General features: G+C 42.0%; 1 protein-coding gene and 1 non-coding gene across 3 annotated transcripts in view; one reads left to right on the top strand and one right to left on the bottom strand.

The window, feature by feature from the left end:
- ALDH1L2 (aldehyde dehydrogenase 1 family member L2) overlaps nucleotides 1-15,567 on the top strand; it is a 56,177-nt gene that overhangs the window by 6,688 nt on the left and 33,922 nt on the right. For both annotated transcript variants that reach the window (XM_027107417.1, XM_027107418.1), the window contains exons 2-8: nucleotides 2,500-2,644; nucleotides 7,306-7,540; nucleotides 9,265-9,430; nucleotides 11,130-11,231; nucleotides 11,443-11,532; nucleotides 13,797-13,931; nucleotides 15,294-15,419. In XM_027107417.1, the coding sequence (XP_026963218.1) occupies nucleotides 2,500-2,644; nucleotides 7,306-7,540; nucleotides 9,265-9,430; nucleotides 11,130-11,231; nucleotides 11,443-11,532; nucleotides 13,797-13,931; nucleotides 15,294-15,419 (999 nt within the window). The remainder of the gene's footprint in view (nucleotides 1-2,499; nucleotides 2,645-7,305; nucleotides 7,541-9,264; nucleotides 9,431-11,129; nucleotides 11,232-11,442; nucleotides 11,533-13,796; nucleotides 13,932-15,293; nucleotides 15,420-15,567) is intronic.
- TRNAW-CCA (transfer RNA tryptophan (anticodon CCA)) lies at nucleotides 6,158-6,229 on the bottom strand. Its single transcript has one exon. It is a non-coding gene; the product is annotated as a tRNA-Trp (tRNA).

The following is a 15,567-nucleotide window of genomic DNA, read 5'->3' as shown; positions in this document are numbered from 1 at the left end:
AAAGAATTTTTATACCAAAACCTTAATTGTTTAATTATCAGCTCACAGGGAAGATGTGAACCCATATGCTTTTTTTTTTTTTTTTTTTTTGGCTGCGTTGGGTCTTTGTTGCTGCACGCGGGCTTTTTCTAGTTGTGGTGAGCGGGGGCTACTCTTCATTGCGGTGCGCGGGCTTCTCATTGCGGTGGCTTCTCTTGTTGCGGAGCACGGGCTCTAGGTGCGTGGGCTTCAATAGTTGTGGCTCGTGGGCTTCAGTAGTTGTGGCTCGTGGGCTCTAGAGTGCAGGCTCAGTAGTTGTGGTGCACGGGCTTTGTTGCTCTGCGGCATGTGGGATCTTCCCAGACCAGGGCTTGAACCCATGTCCCCTGCATTGGCAGGCAGATTCTTAACCACTGCGCCACCAGGGCAGTCCCTGAACCTGTAGGCTTTTAAGTTTATGCCTAAAAAGGGATGCCATCTATGCCCTTAAGAAAGTGGGAAATAAGGGAAAATTGTTTTCCTCATAGTCAGATTTTAACAGTGAAGCTTTACTAAGTTAGAATGACTTTCTGGAACATTAATGAATTCCATTTAGATTGAAGGAAAAATATTCTAAATCCAAATCCTGTGGAGACGTATTCTAACGTGGAGGAATGAAAGATGGAAAGAACTCTGGGGAGCTGGGGTTGGTTCTTTGCCAAGACGGGAAGCTCATAGGAGGTGGTGACCCTCTGATGACCTCTACATGCACAGTCCTGCAGCTAGCCTGCTTCACCTGGTGGCTCTTCATCACCATCTTAACAATCATCATGTCAACATGTTACCTTAAGCTTTGTGAAAAGGTTTCATCTTGGGAGAATTTACAGAAGGCATAATTGCTTAAAGACAGTCCTTAAAAACTTTAACTCCTTTAGTGCCACTCTTATCTATGTGGTGTTTATATTTATTGACAATCACTGCATTTTTGTGCATCAGTGTTAAAGTTCTAAAAAAGGAGATGGAAGAGATGGGCAGTAGTGGCTCATTTTATTTTTAAGTACCTTCGTGGGTTTTGGAGTCAGATGGCCCTGGATTCAAAGCCTACCTCTCCCTTGTTTTGCTAGTATGACCTTGGAGATATACTTGATATTTCTAAGTCTTGGTTTCTTCATTCATAAAATGGTACAAAATGGGGGATAAGAAAACAGGATAGTTGTGAGGATTAAAATAAATGAAATTATGTGCAGCCCTCAATTCCTTATCTGAAATCTATGGGGCCAAATGTGGGGTTCAGAATCATTCACATTGGAGAAGATCAATATGGTATATAGGACCTTACGCACAATTTACAGCAGGGTCTGGGATAGTATCTGTAATGAAGCACATTGACTTTTTTTGTGTGTTTGTGTGTGTGTTACGTGGGGCTCTCACTGTTCTGGCCTCTCCCGTTGCGGAGCACAGGCTCCGGACGCGCAGGCTCAGCGGTCATGGCTCACGGGCCTACCTGCTCCGCGGCATGTGAGATCTTCCCGGACCAGGGCATGAACCCATGTCCCCTGCATCGGCAGACGGACTCTCAACCACTGCGCCACCAGGGAAGCCCCACATTGACTTTTCTGCAGCAAATTACAATATACTATAAGTAAAGACTGTAAGTGACATTATCAGTGCAGGTCAAGTTTGAAGCCAAATGACTGCATTAACTTATAAGAAACCTACAAGGGCTATAAAGAACATTTCATTAGTTCAGTCCATGTCTTAAGACCAAATGAGTTTATGCCACTTACCAAGGACTGTAGAATTCTGGACCGTGTGAAAAAACGTAGAATTGTCTAGTATATAGGAAAGCCTTTAAAACATTATTAAAGCTTTTACTTAAACAGTGCTTTGTGTCAGACACTGCAGTAAACCTAATGCATATTGTCATCTACCTCAATCAGAATTGTGTGAGTTGGTGTTATTCCAGTTTTACAGATGAGGAGAATAAAAGGCAAATGGAAGTTAGTTACTTGCTAAAGGTCACACAACTAACAAGGGGTGGGTGACCCTAGGTTTGACCTCAGATAGTCTAGGATCTGCTTTTGACCCCTGTGTTATACTAGATGTTAGCTCTTGGCATCTTTTGGAGGTGGGCATAAAAAATTGCAGGACATAAAAGCATTGTCCATATTGAAGTAGATCTTGCTCAGAATTACGCCCCTTTTAACTATGAAACTTATGCTTGTTTGTTAATATCTGGCCTCATTTCATCAAGGAGTTGAAATGCCTTGTAAAAATATATGCAATCCCAATGATTCTAATGAATAATCAAGGGAGTTAGAGCAAAGGGAAAATGAGGAATACTTAGGTGTGAAATTATTTTCACTACTACCTATATAGCATGTAGTCTGAGTTCAGTGTATGTCAATAACTATTTTACTGTGTAGATCTTTGAGCCTTTTGTAATGCCCAAGTCATCTTGTATGATTGAAAAAAAGAGTGTTTATTATCCATATGTCTTCTATCCATACTAATACCTGTCACTGTTGAATTGCTTCGCAGGTTTATTTCAAAAACAAGCTGAAGGTGGCACTTATTGGTCAGAGCCTCTTTGGACAAGAAGTCTACAGCCACCTCTGCAAAGAGGGCCACCGAGTTGTGGGAGTGTTCACAGTTCCAGATAAGGATGGAAAAGCTGACCCACTGGGTGAGTGTATCTTGGAACACCTGGATCAAGGACTGCACTGGCCTCCACTCTGCCTGTTGAAAGCCTTCTTAGGCCAAGTCTATTTGTGTGGCAGATACAGACTCAGAAACTCTCCCTTCTCTGTGGGCCTCAAGACAAAGATGCCGGCCCCTATTTTACTAAGTTTCTCCACTTACCTCCATGGTAATCACCAGGTCCCTCAGAGGAATTTCCAAGCATGTGTTTTTCCTGAATTACACTTGTGACTTTCTAAAGGTGCTATGGGACATCTAGAGTAATGTCTGTTGCAGAGGTGCCGATAGGAATGCAGGGAAGGCCCCACACCCAACAATAGCAATTGATGTGGGGTCATAAAGAATACATTTATCTCAGAACAAATTATAGCTATGACTGCTTGGTTATTAAGGTAGGTAAAGAAAATAGCCATCCTCAGAGCAAACCTACAGCGTGATTCTGATTTGCATGCTACAGTTATGTTGAGAGAGAGTGCAAGAAACAGTCTACAGGTAGGGAATAAGAACTAGCATCTAGAAATCGTGACTTGTGACTTGAATCTTTATAAATCACTGGTATGATGCAATACATTGGTTGGAAAACAGTATCTGTGATAACCCTAAAATTTTACTTTTCTTTCTTGGAGGAATCAGCTCTGGGGTTTATTCTAGTTCTTGTTACTGGGGTAGTTGGATGAAGGCAGTCAAAAGGTACAAACTTCCCATTATAAGATAAATAAGGACTAGGGATGTAGTGCATAGCATGATAAATATAATTCACACCGCTGTACGTTATATGTGAAAGTTAAGAAAGTAAATTCCTAGAGTTCTCAGCACAGGGAAAAATTTGTTTCTTTTCCTTTAATTTTATATCTATCTGAGAGGATGGATGTTCACTAAACTTATTGTGATAATCATTTCATGATGTATGTAAGTCAAATCATTATGCTGTACACCTTAAACGTACACAGTGTTGTATATCAATTATATCTCAGTAAAACTGGAAGAAAAAAAAAGAGTCAAGCTAAAACAGAGTTGGGCCAAGAGCACATATGCACATGGATTTAACCACTTGATGTAGAAATTATCCGTGTTTCAGAAAAAGATTATCTCAACCTGGGAAATTCTGAGGGAATCTGCCTCATGAATTCATACCTGGCTCCAAGGGCAGAAGGGGACAGATTCCCGTCACCGGGACTACCTGTCTCATCATTATCTATTCCCACCAGCTTTGCGTGTGGGATGTTTGGAAGGACTTACATTTGAGGTATCAGATTGGCTGTTGAATCAGGAGGACCTCAAATAATATTAGCTTAAATAAGAGAGAAGTCCCTTTCTCAAGTTTGGATGGACCGTCACAGCTGTTGTGGCAGCCAGATGTTTATCACAATGAAGGCTCCTTCGGTTTGTTGTCTTGCCATTATTAACACTGGGCTTCCATCTCATGGTCCAAGGTAGTGGCTTCAGCCCCCACTATCAACTCTGCATTCCAGCAAGCAGAAAGGGCAAGATGGGAAGCAGAGGGCAAGCCTTTATTAAGGGCATAATCCAGAAGTTTTCATATTACTCCCACTTGTATCCTGTTGGCTAGAACTTAGTCATAGGCCAAATCTATTTGCAGAACAGGCTGAGAAATACAGATTTTATTTGGGGTGGCCATGTGTTCAGCTAAAGTAGAGGAATCCTTGGTAAAGGAGGAAAGGAGCAACTAAGAGTCTCTACCATGTACAGTGAACTTCAGAAGAGTTGTAAGCATGTGACTCTTACACCTCCTTTCAGACTGTTTCCTGGGAAATGAACTTTTCCCTGGTGCCTGGTCCCAGCATATGGTTAACAGTGTATGTTCTAGAATCATGAAACTAGTTCTGACTCTGCCACTTGATAGCTGTGTGACCCTGGACAAGTCACTTAAACTCATTAAGCTTAGTTCAGTGATACCCATCTCACATGGATTAAATGAGATAATGTATGTAAACGGCTCAGCACGGCACCTGATTCATAAAAAGGATCAATAATGACAGCGGCGATTTTTGTTGTCAGTATAGTCAACTAGAGCAACAAAAAATAGTCCTGGGGCAGCCAAAAATCAATATGGGGGAGCAACACCTGAATGGCTCAAGTTTGCCTCAATGGAGTGGATTTTTCAAATGAAGACTTCTAAGTCTCTTCCACCCCATTTTTCTTTCCCAGTCTAACCTTTCACAATTTTCTCCCAATTTCACCACTTTTTTTTTTTTTTTTTTTGCGGTACACGGGCCTCTCACTGTTGTGGCCTCTCCCGTTGCGGAGCACAGGCTCCGGACGCGCAGGCTCAGCGGCCATGGCTCACGGGCCCAGCCGCTCCGCGGCATGTGGGATCTTCCCGAACCGGGGCACGATCCCGCGTCCCCTGCATCGGCAGGCGGACTCTCAACCACTGCGCCACCAGGGAAGCCCTCACCACATTTTCTTCACCACCATTTACCCATTTTCCTATCATCTGACATTTGGTTTTGTTCATAGCTTTTTGAACATTTTAGGAACATTTACATTTTGTAAACATTATTATACTGGTCTCTCAGATTCTCTCAATTGGATTGACTAAAGCATCACCTTGAAGGCCAGGGCCATTTTAGGACTTGCTAGGCTTTGGCCTTTAGGCTTCATGGAGGCATCATCCCCTGCAGAGTCTATGAATGTTGATGATTAGATGGGGAGAAAGGAAAGGAAGCCCGAACATGCAGGTACAATGCCTTAGTTAAGACTTCTGGATATTGCCGAAAAGGTAGTTTCTTTGTGTTATTGATGGAGAATAAATATATATATACTTAATATAGGTAAGGTATATAGTTAATAAAAGTGCTATTTTATTATGGAAAAAATGGGCTTGTGCTGTCTGTACTTTGGAGGGCCGTTCCGTTTCACACAGAGGTAGGAAGGAGTCATTCCTTTCAGAAGGGACGACATTTCCTGAGCAAAGAGTCTGGGATCTGCTTCAGTACGGCAAACCCTTACGGGGAGCATGGATTCTCCACTCTGGCCTCTCTCCTCCACTAACTTATTTTATGGGCGAATTTAGGAGAAGGAACTAGACAGACGCAGCTCAACTCAGCTGCTTTTGAAATCACACTCCTCCTCAGATGGGACTCAAACCCAGCCACACCTCGGACTAGGGCTTGAATCACGATCCCTGACCTAGGAGGGGACTTGAACCCGCTGTCTTTTCTTTTCATTGAAACCGCTTACCTAGTGTCAGGACTTACTGAAGCTCAGGTTCTTTGGTCTCAGCACAGAAAGAGTTCAGGGTGAGGCAAAGTGGCAGGCAAAGACTGAGTTTATTAGCATAGGAGGCTTGAGGGATACAAGCAGGCCGGCCAGGGAGAGCGGCCCCAAGGACAAAGAGGGCTACTTTTTTTTTTTTTTAATGTTTATTTATTTATTTGGCAGCACTGCTTGCGGCGCGGGGGATCTTCGTTGCTGAGTACGGGACCTTCGTTGCGGCATGCGGGATCTTTAGTCGTGGCATGCATGCAGGATCTAGTTCCCCTACCAGGGATCGAACCTGGGCCCCCTGCATTGGGAGCACGAGTCTTAACCACTGGACCACCAGGGAAGCCCCCAGAGGGCTACATTTTTATAGTCAAAGAAAAAATGGGAGGGGAGAAGACCACCTTCTTCTTCATTTTGTGTATATGTCAAGGCTTACATCATTAGTTCCTCCTTTGACCCTACATGGTCTCACCGGGACTGTCATGGCGCTATTTAAATCATATGCATATTAGCAAAAGGGTGGTAACATATACTAAAATATGGTAATTTGTCTCAGGTTTGGGTATAATGTCCCCTTCCACCTAGTTTCTTTCCCCTTTCACCTGTTTACCTGTCTTGGCTACATGCAAGAATGCGGTTTTTCTCAGGGTCTGTTATCTTATAGACCTCTCAAGGCCGAATGCAGGCTTATATCTGTTTTTCTGTGGTATTGGCCTAAGTCAGTCTGTTTAGTTTCAAAATGTTCTGATTGTTGCTTAGCTGCCCGATGGTCTGGGCATTTTCTGGTTGGTGTCTCGCTTATGGTGATCTCCTGAAGTCTCTCTCTATCTATCTTCCCCTAGTGGGATTTCTAGCTGTGTAACTATCTTATTCTATCCCTATCACTTTCTCCATTTATCTTTTGGGATCTGCCTGTTTGGCAGAGAGACTGTGTTCCAGTCTACAGTTTTCCCTGTGATAAAAGGGACTTCCCCCCCAGGAAACAGGTGTGGGAAGGGAATCAAGGTTTTCCATCTGTACCAGAGGCTACGTCTAATTGGGGTGGTGATGTTTTGGCACTTGACTCCAAATCATAAGAAACAAACAAACAAATGTCCTTTAAATGGCTGTATCAGTAATAAAGGTACAGTTTTTGATCTATAAAAGAAGCAGCTTCAGTTAAAATCTCAAAACGTTGTCTAGCCACAAACTTCTGAGTTGAATCATATTATGCCTTAACCATATAGATAAAAATCACATTAGAAAAATAGATGCATCTTGATAAAATTGTATCATGTCAAATCCTGGTCAGAATCTAAATTGTTCTTTACCATGTTTTATTTGTAAATGTTTCATGAAATTACAATGTGTGTATCCATAGTAATACAAAATTATGGCTAAAACTTTTTTGATGAAAATAATCTTCTCTTTCATGCTCAGCTTTGGCTGCAGAGAAAAATGGGACCCCTGTGTTCAAGTTCCCTAGATGGAGAGTCAAGGGCAAGACCATAAAGGAGGTGGTGGAGGCCTACAGATCTGTGGGTGCTGAGCTAAACGTGCTTCCCTTCTGCACGCAGTTCATCCCCATGGATGTAATTGACAGCCCTAAGCACGGTTCCATCATTTATCACCCATCTATCCTTCCCAGACACAGAGGAGCCTCTGCTATCAACTGGTGAGATTTTTTTAAATAACCAAGATGGGCCCATTCCCATTGCTTGTAATCTTTCTGTGTTTTACCGAGGTGATCAAGCAACTAGGCATGCTTGAACAATTGTGAGGTCCCGATTGACTGCTACTGTTGCACAGACTCCCCTGAGATCTAGAGGTACTGCATAAGCCAGAACAGTGTTTCCCAAGAATAATCTATGGAGTATTGGCTCTATCAGATGTAACTAGGTATTGAGCAGGCAAAGGTCCTGTGGTTAGACAAGTTTGGTTTATGCTGGATTTCTTTATCTCAGGACTCAGAAATTTTAATATGTGCTTCAATGTGGGCATCATGATCTCCAAGAGGGAATCTGAGTACAAAGTGTTCCCACACTTATTTGGCCGTAGAACATTTTTTTGCATAGAATATCTCAAGTACATTTCAGGAAATATTGAATTACCTGTAATTATCTTTCTCATGGTGTGACTTCCCCCATTCTACTTTAAGCCTCTTGAGGGGAAATAGGACTCTGGTCTAACATTTTTACTGCCGTATGTCCCAGTATCAAGAACGCTGCCTGGTATACTGTAGGTGCCCAGTCCTATAGGTATACTATACTGTGGGTCAAGGTGGGCCTTTCCCACCTTCTCTACCTTTTCTTCTTTACCTGCACATCTCCCAGCTGTCTCTTAGTGTCAACTTATCAGATAGGCAGAAAATCTATACTTAGTTTAAATGTGGTTAAAAAAAAAAAAGCATTTCATTGTATTTTAAGGCCAATTACATGAATTGATTTCTTTTTTGCTCTTGTAAATAGTACTATAGTGGATATCTTTGTACTTAAACATGTATTTTTTTCTCAGTTCACATTGCTTGCACGTGCAGAATCATTGGGTCAAAATACATGAATATTTTCAAGGCTCTTAGATAACACAATGCCAATTAATTCCTCAATATTGCTGAAAAGAGTGGTTGATTGACTGGTTGGTTGATTGATTTAGGTCTTGCTTGATTAGTAGCTCAGAGAGGTAAAAATGATTAGATGGAGAGCATGGCTGACCTACCAGTTCATACTCTGTCGATATTAGCGTGCTCTCTGATATTCTCTTATGTATGTATTTCCATATATCTGGCTTATTGTATGTATTATAAGGTCTGTAGGGCCAGCATTTCCTCTTAGGCTAAACTTACAGAATACAAAATACAAATAGTTGAATTAATCAACCATCTTTTACTACAATTTATAGCTAATCTAGAACTAATTCTAGCTCTAAGTGACGCTTGTACCTGAATTACACAACCTAAATTAATAATCAGTTCTCCTTTTCACATTGCACTGATCATCTTCTGTTTTATCTTCCATTATCTTATTCTGCCTAATACAGGGTCAGGTACGATGTAGGAACTGGACATGGGTGGGCAAAATTACTTGATGCTGCCATAGAAAGCCGACACCTGGGAATCAGTGAGGGGTAGTACTGATGGTCTCTAATGGCTTTTTGAATAGACTATAAGTCATTAGTATGTGTTAACAAGAAAGACTACAGAGATGAGGTTGTATAAAGTAGCAGTACCATTAAGTTCTGCTTTTTTTGAGTGTTTACATCTCCCAGCTCTGCTGTAATTTTCACAATAGTTTCATTCACTGTCTATTTTCCATTGTAAACACCTTGTACTTTAATGTCACTAACTTATCACCTTATGATACAGTTAACCAACATTTTATGTTGAAACTCTTCTTTTCCTAGGACTCTAATCATGGGAGATAAGAAAGCTGGGTTTTCTGTTTTCTGGGCTGATGATGGTTTAGACACAGGACCAATCCTCCTCCAGAGGTCATGTGATGTCGAACCCAATGATACAGTGGATGCACTTTATAATCGATTTCTTTTTCCTGAAGGAATCAAGGCCATGGTCAGTATATTTATGCTATCAAGGAGAATTTAGTAACGCTTTAAAGTTTTTCTTTTATTGAGAATTTGCTCCTGTAAATTTGTACTAAAAATAAAAAGCCCCAAAATAAAATTAGATTTTATATTTGCCAGTAGGATGGTATTTTGAGGGTGGAAATCTGCACTTTAGAATTTCTTAGTCTATGAATCTGACTTGTTCTTCTGAGAACAGTGATCAAGTGGATAAAGTAGTAATCAAACTCCTTCATTCATTTTACCAAATATTTGAATCTCCAACCCTGTTTATAATGACTAATTGTAAAGAAGCGGCAGAATCTTAAGAAATTTTGATATGTAATTTGGGCTTTCTTCAAAAACATTTAAAATCAGTCTATGTAAAAGGGTGAAATTTAACACTGCTTTATTTGTTCAGATATGCTCTGGATTAAAGGCTCAAAACATGTGCACCACAAAGAAAAAATACATTAACCTGTAAAAACATTGAAAGATACTTTCCATGTCATTTAATGTCTTCTATAGTTTGATATGGTAGAAGTACAACACAGAGATGGACAGTAAGATGATATAAAGAAGCAGCCATTGATTTAGGAGAGAGGAGAGCAGTGCTTTGTATCATTTAACGATTAAGAGAGTAGTTCTCATTTTACCACTTATTTGCTGTATAATAGGCAGGTCACTTAGCCTCTTTAGCCTTGGTTTCCTCATCTATAAAATGTGGATAATACTGCCTGACTTACAGGGTTGTTGTGAAAATTAAATGACGTTTGTGTAAAGCATCTGGCACACACAGGTGCTCAAAATGATCATTATAATCAAAATAGTATTTTGTGTGTTCAGTAGCATTGGAGCAAGCCTGGATCCTGTACCTGGTGATATTATAGCCAGAAATAGGTGGAATGAATGAGCTGTAAACTTGGCCCTGTTCCCAGGTGGTTCCCACCACGTGCTCTTGTGGAGGTTGGAGTACTCAGCTGTGAGTACTTAGAGAGAAAACTGAGAACTTGAGCTCACATAGGTCTCCCAGTGAAGGAGAGAGGCTCTCAACTCAAGGTAAACATAAATATGGCATGGAAGGGGATGTAGGACACATCCCAAAGGCAATCAAACTCATGGACAGTTTTAATTGTTTTTTAATTCCAGGTGTCCTAAGCTAGAAAGCCAGTTGAATTCCTTAAATATGACTTTCTAGAATCATCATGATGAGCAGAAATAACCCACAATGACTTATTTTACAATTATATTCCTGAAATTTCCATTGAAACACCAAGGGGAGATTGAAATTTGCTTAAATAAAGGAGTCATTTTAAAAAGTACAGGATGGATATTGGCAGTAGATAGACCTGGATGCAGATCCTGCTTCTACCACCTACAAGCTATCTCTGTGATCTTGAGCTAGTTGCTTTTTCTCGAGCTAGTAGCTTGAGGCTTTTTGCAGGCCTCAGTTTCCTCATCTGTAAAACAGGACTAATAATACCCATGTTGTAGGACTGGTATGATGCTGCAAGGGATATTTTACATAAAGTAGCCACCACACTGCCTGGCATAATTATGGATCCAAAGAAATGGTAGTTATTTTTATCAAAGTCTGACTCTCTGGACAGATTTATATGTAGTAATTCTGTTCAACAGAAACTTCAGTTAAACAGGCCATGCCATTGTTGACCACTGGGCTCTAACACAGTTAATATTTTTGGCTTTAGGTGGAAGCTGTCCAGCTCATAGCCGATGGAAAAGCTGCTCGTATGCCCCAGTCAGAAGAAGCTGCAACATATGAAGGTATCCAGAAAAAGGAAAACGCTGAGGTATTTATATCAACTCAGTAACACATCTCAGAGTTTATTGTTGTCCACCTTTAAGCAGTTCTCAGTTTACCATTTCCTACCAAAAGGTAGATCTCCAAGGGAGGCTGCTACCCCATCCCTACTCATGTCCGCCACTGATGGAGAGAAATATTTCTATTGCCTTTGAGACTTGCAGCATTAGAAGTTCAACCTGTGCTTTGTGCATTTCTAGATCTCTTGGGATCAGTCTGCTGAAGCTTTACATAACTGGATCCGAGGTCATGATAAAGTCCCTGGAGCATGGACAGAGATAAATGGACAGGTATGTTCTAGGAACCTTTTTTTTTTTTTTTTTTTTTTGCATATAACCTTTGTAAGAGGTATTACACATAAGTCTAGGCTTCCTCTGATTCTTCCTTTGGTTGTGAGGAGAGTCTGTGTTCTAGGTACACGTGACCAGCTAAAAGAGCTCTAGGTACACGTGACCACCTCCCTCTTTACTCCCCATGTATTGAGCATTTGGTGTGAAGCAGACACTAGGCACAGCCTCTGCTCTCAGGGCGACTGCAGTTTTATGGAGAAGGCAGGGAAGTGAATAAACACGCACAATGAAGTAAGACAAATGATGTAACTGAGGCCCAGACTCAGGTGTCTTAGGAAAGGCTTTCTAGAAAAGCTGACTGTTTTGCTTGCACTTCGAGAAGAGGTCAACAGGTAGAGAATGAGTCAAAGAGTTAAAGACCCAGAGGTAGGAGAGCATATTACCTGGACAGGGACTCGCAGTAGAGTTCAGTGAAGCTGTAGCTCCAGGTGTGAGGATCAGGTGTGAGAGGCATGGGGAGAGATGCAGCAGGGGCGGTGGGCGGGAAAGGCCTTCTAATCCCTGTGGGATCTCCACTCAACTCAGCTTCTCAGGTTTCACCTCTTGTAGGAAGTCTCCTGACCTCACACGCCCAGTCTGGCGGGATTGGGCGTCCCTTCTCTCTGTTCCCGTAACACCCTGCCTAGCTCTGACACAGCATGTTATATACTATAAGCATCTCTTTATGTATCTATCCCTCTTACCCCTGTAGACTGTGAACCCCTCAGGGGCAAGAGCATCATGTTATTGTCTTGATACTCGCAGCACTTAACACAGGGTTCTTAGTGCATATTAGGTGTCAATAAAAAAATGTGGGATCAACGAAGGACCAAGGGAAGAGGTTTAGTGCAGTGTTTAAAGGGTGGGATTGGAGGGTATTATGGTAAGTGAAATAAGTCAGGCAGAGAAAGACAAATACTGTATGATATCACTTATATATGGAATCTAAAAAGTACAACAAACTAGTGAATGTAATATAAAAGAAGCAGACTTACACATACAGAGAACAAACTAGTGGTTACCAGTGGGGAGAGGGAAAGGGCTGGGGGGCAAGATAGGAGTAGGGGATTAAGAGGTACAAACTATTATTTATAAATTAAGCTACAAGGATATATTGTACAACGCAGGGAAAATAGCCAATATTTTATAAATATAAATGGAGTATAACCTTTAAAAATTGTGAGTCACTATATTGTACACCTGTAACTTTATATTATACATCAACTATACTTCAATAAAAAATAAAGAATGCTACCATGGACATCCTTGCACATGTACCCTTGATCACATGGTTAGTACTGGGTGTATATCTTAGACTAGAGTGACATCATCATAGCATATGAATATATTTCACCACAACTGATAATACCCAGTTTTTCAAAGCAGATATACTCACACAGAAAAGTGTGGGATCTGAAGCCAGAATGTTTCCATTAAAATTCTGGCTTTGCAACTATTTGCCGTGTAACCTTTGGCAGGTTATTTAACCACTGGGTGCAGGTTATTTAACCAATAGGTGCCTTGGTTTCCTCATTGTAGAATGAGACTAATAATAGTGCCTCCTTTATAGGTTTGGGGTTGTTGTGAAGATGAAATGAGTTAATACACGTTAATTCATCGAAGTACTTAGTCCCTGGCATAGAATGAGTATTCAATAACTATTAAATATTACAGTGCTCAATAAATGATAGCTAATGGCCATAGAATTATAATAATAATTATAACAACAAATCAGTTAGTATCCAGTTCTCTTAGTTACAGTCTGGATCCAGTCCTGTTTCCATAAACCGACACACAAAGCACCTGTACCTCCCATCGTACATCCCACTGCAATATAATAGTTTGTTTACTACTCTGCATCTGCCCTCCCTGATACCCCACCAACACCTCCACTTCCCCCACAAACCCTACCTTCAGGCTGCAAAGTCTGTGAGAGCTTTTATCTCATTCACCTTTGTGTCAATGTGCATAAATGATAAATGTATACTCGTGTCACCTGGATGTGCGGCATTTTTTTTAACTCTTCAATCACACGTTCACAGACCGTCTCTTGCTTTGTGTCATTTCCATAGATGCTTGATATCATTGGGGGTGGGGGGGTCCCAAATTTTGTCATAGATGAGAATTGCAACTTCAGCTTTTTTGCCAGGACTGCTGCTCGCATACACCCTTATAACCAGCCTCCACTTCCCCCTTTCACAACCTGGGTTTGATCTCTTTATTAGGTGGTCACTTTCTACGGCTCATCATTACTGAATAGCTCCATCCCTCCTGGAGAACCACTGGAAATTAAAGGTGCCAGGAAGCCCGGTCTTGTTACCAAAAGCGGCCTTGTTCTTTTTGGTAACGATGGAAAAGCAGTGAGTGTTCAACATGGTTACCTCTAAAATAACTTTTTTGGTTTCCTTTGATAAACCCAAGCTATTGAGGGACTAGCTTTCACAGGGTAGTCTGGCTTTGCAGTGGGATGTGGGAGCTCAAGGTGTCTGTGCTCCATTTCTCTCTGGGGATGAGCTGGCTCTAGGTACCTTGATGAGAAGAAGGCTTCTCAGGACGGGCCCCGAGGACCCGCACAGCCTGGTTTGTGATACGGTAGAAAGATCTTGGAGTTTAGTCAGGAAACAGGTCGTGAATCCCTGCTCTGCCACTTACTGGTCTTGGGCAGGACGCCTCTCCCCTCGGAGGCTCAGTTTCCGCATCTGTAAAACAGAGAGTGATCTCGTCTGTCTGCCTTCCCGCCTTCCCACTGGCAGAGTCTGGGAGGATCAGATGGTGTGGCCCTCTTCAGAGGCTCCCCCCTCTGCCTCACCAGGCAGGCGCCCACCCACTCTGCCTGTGCTTGGGAGCGTGGACTCTGGGCCTCTCTGGGCTCTTGGGCAGCTGCCCAGTGAAGAAAGCAAAAGGGCATTTGCAGCTCGCAGACACTTTCTGATGGCTTACAGGATAGATCAGTTACTAAGACTGTAGGCTGCAGAGTCCATCTAGTCCTGGACTGTAACCCCAGTTCTGTTACTCCCTGTGTGGCACTGGGCAAAGTACTTAATCTCATTGAGCCTCCATTTCCTCATCAGTAAAATGGGGATAATAAGGACACCTGCCTCCATCAGGATTTATGGGATTGAATAAGATACTTCAGCATATACCTACTTAGCACAGTGCATGCTGCAGAGTTAAGTGTTCCAAAGATGGCAGTAGTAGTGCTTGTACTAGTAGCAGTGGTAGTTACAGTAGGCTTTAGACCCAATACCTATATCCGAATGTCAATTTTGGGAGGGTTTATCATCCATTTTGAGATATACCTACCCATAGACGTAACTTCCTCCTTTCTGCTGCCATGGCTGAAATACCATTTCAGTCCTTTTACACATAACAGTGAGTGCTTTTAATCCAAATATATATTTTTTTCGGTACGTGGGCCTCTCACTGCTGTGGCCTCTCCCGCTGCGGAGCACAGGCTCCGGACGCGCAGGCTCAGCAGCCATGGCTCACGGGCCCAGCCACTCCGCGGCATGTGGGATCTTCCCGGACCGGGGCACGAACCCGTGTCCCCTGCATCGGCAGGTGGACTCTCAACCACTGCGCCACCAGGGAAGCCCTAATCCATATTTTTATATTTGTCAAATAAGCTGCTTCTTATACCCATATAAGACTCCTCCCACCAGTCTCACTTTTGAATTGTCCTAATCCTCAATTCTTCTGCTTGTTTTGTTGTTATTTTATAGCTGATGGTGAGAAATCTGCAGTTTGAAGATGGAAAAATGATTCCTGCCTCTCAGTACTTTTCAGCGGGTGAGACATCAGTGGTGGAACTTACAGCCGAAGAGGTGAAGGTGGCAGAGACCATCAAGGTGAACACGGGAAGTTCTTAATGTTACTCTTATCTTGGAAAACGAAACCATTTTTGTTAACTGGTACCATTAATCCTCAAAGTAGTTGGGATGGAACTTTTATTTCCTCTTTTTTGTATTAGCTGCAAAAGGAAATCAGTGCCAAAAT

This window comes from Aethalodelphis obliquidens, unplaced genomic scaffold, assembly GCF_003676395.1.
Source record: "Aethalodelphis obliquidens isolate GAN/ISIS:26980383/991018 unplaced genomic scaffold, ASM367639v1 scaffold8, whole genome shotgun sequence".
Classification (NCBI taxonomy): Eukaryota; Metazoa; Chordata; class Mammalia; order Artiodactyla; family Delphinidae; genus Aethalodelphis; species Aethalodelphis obliquidens.
This window is presented reverse-complemented; position numbering and strand designations above follow the sequence as displayed.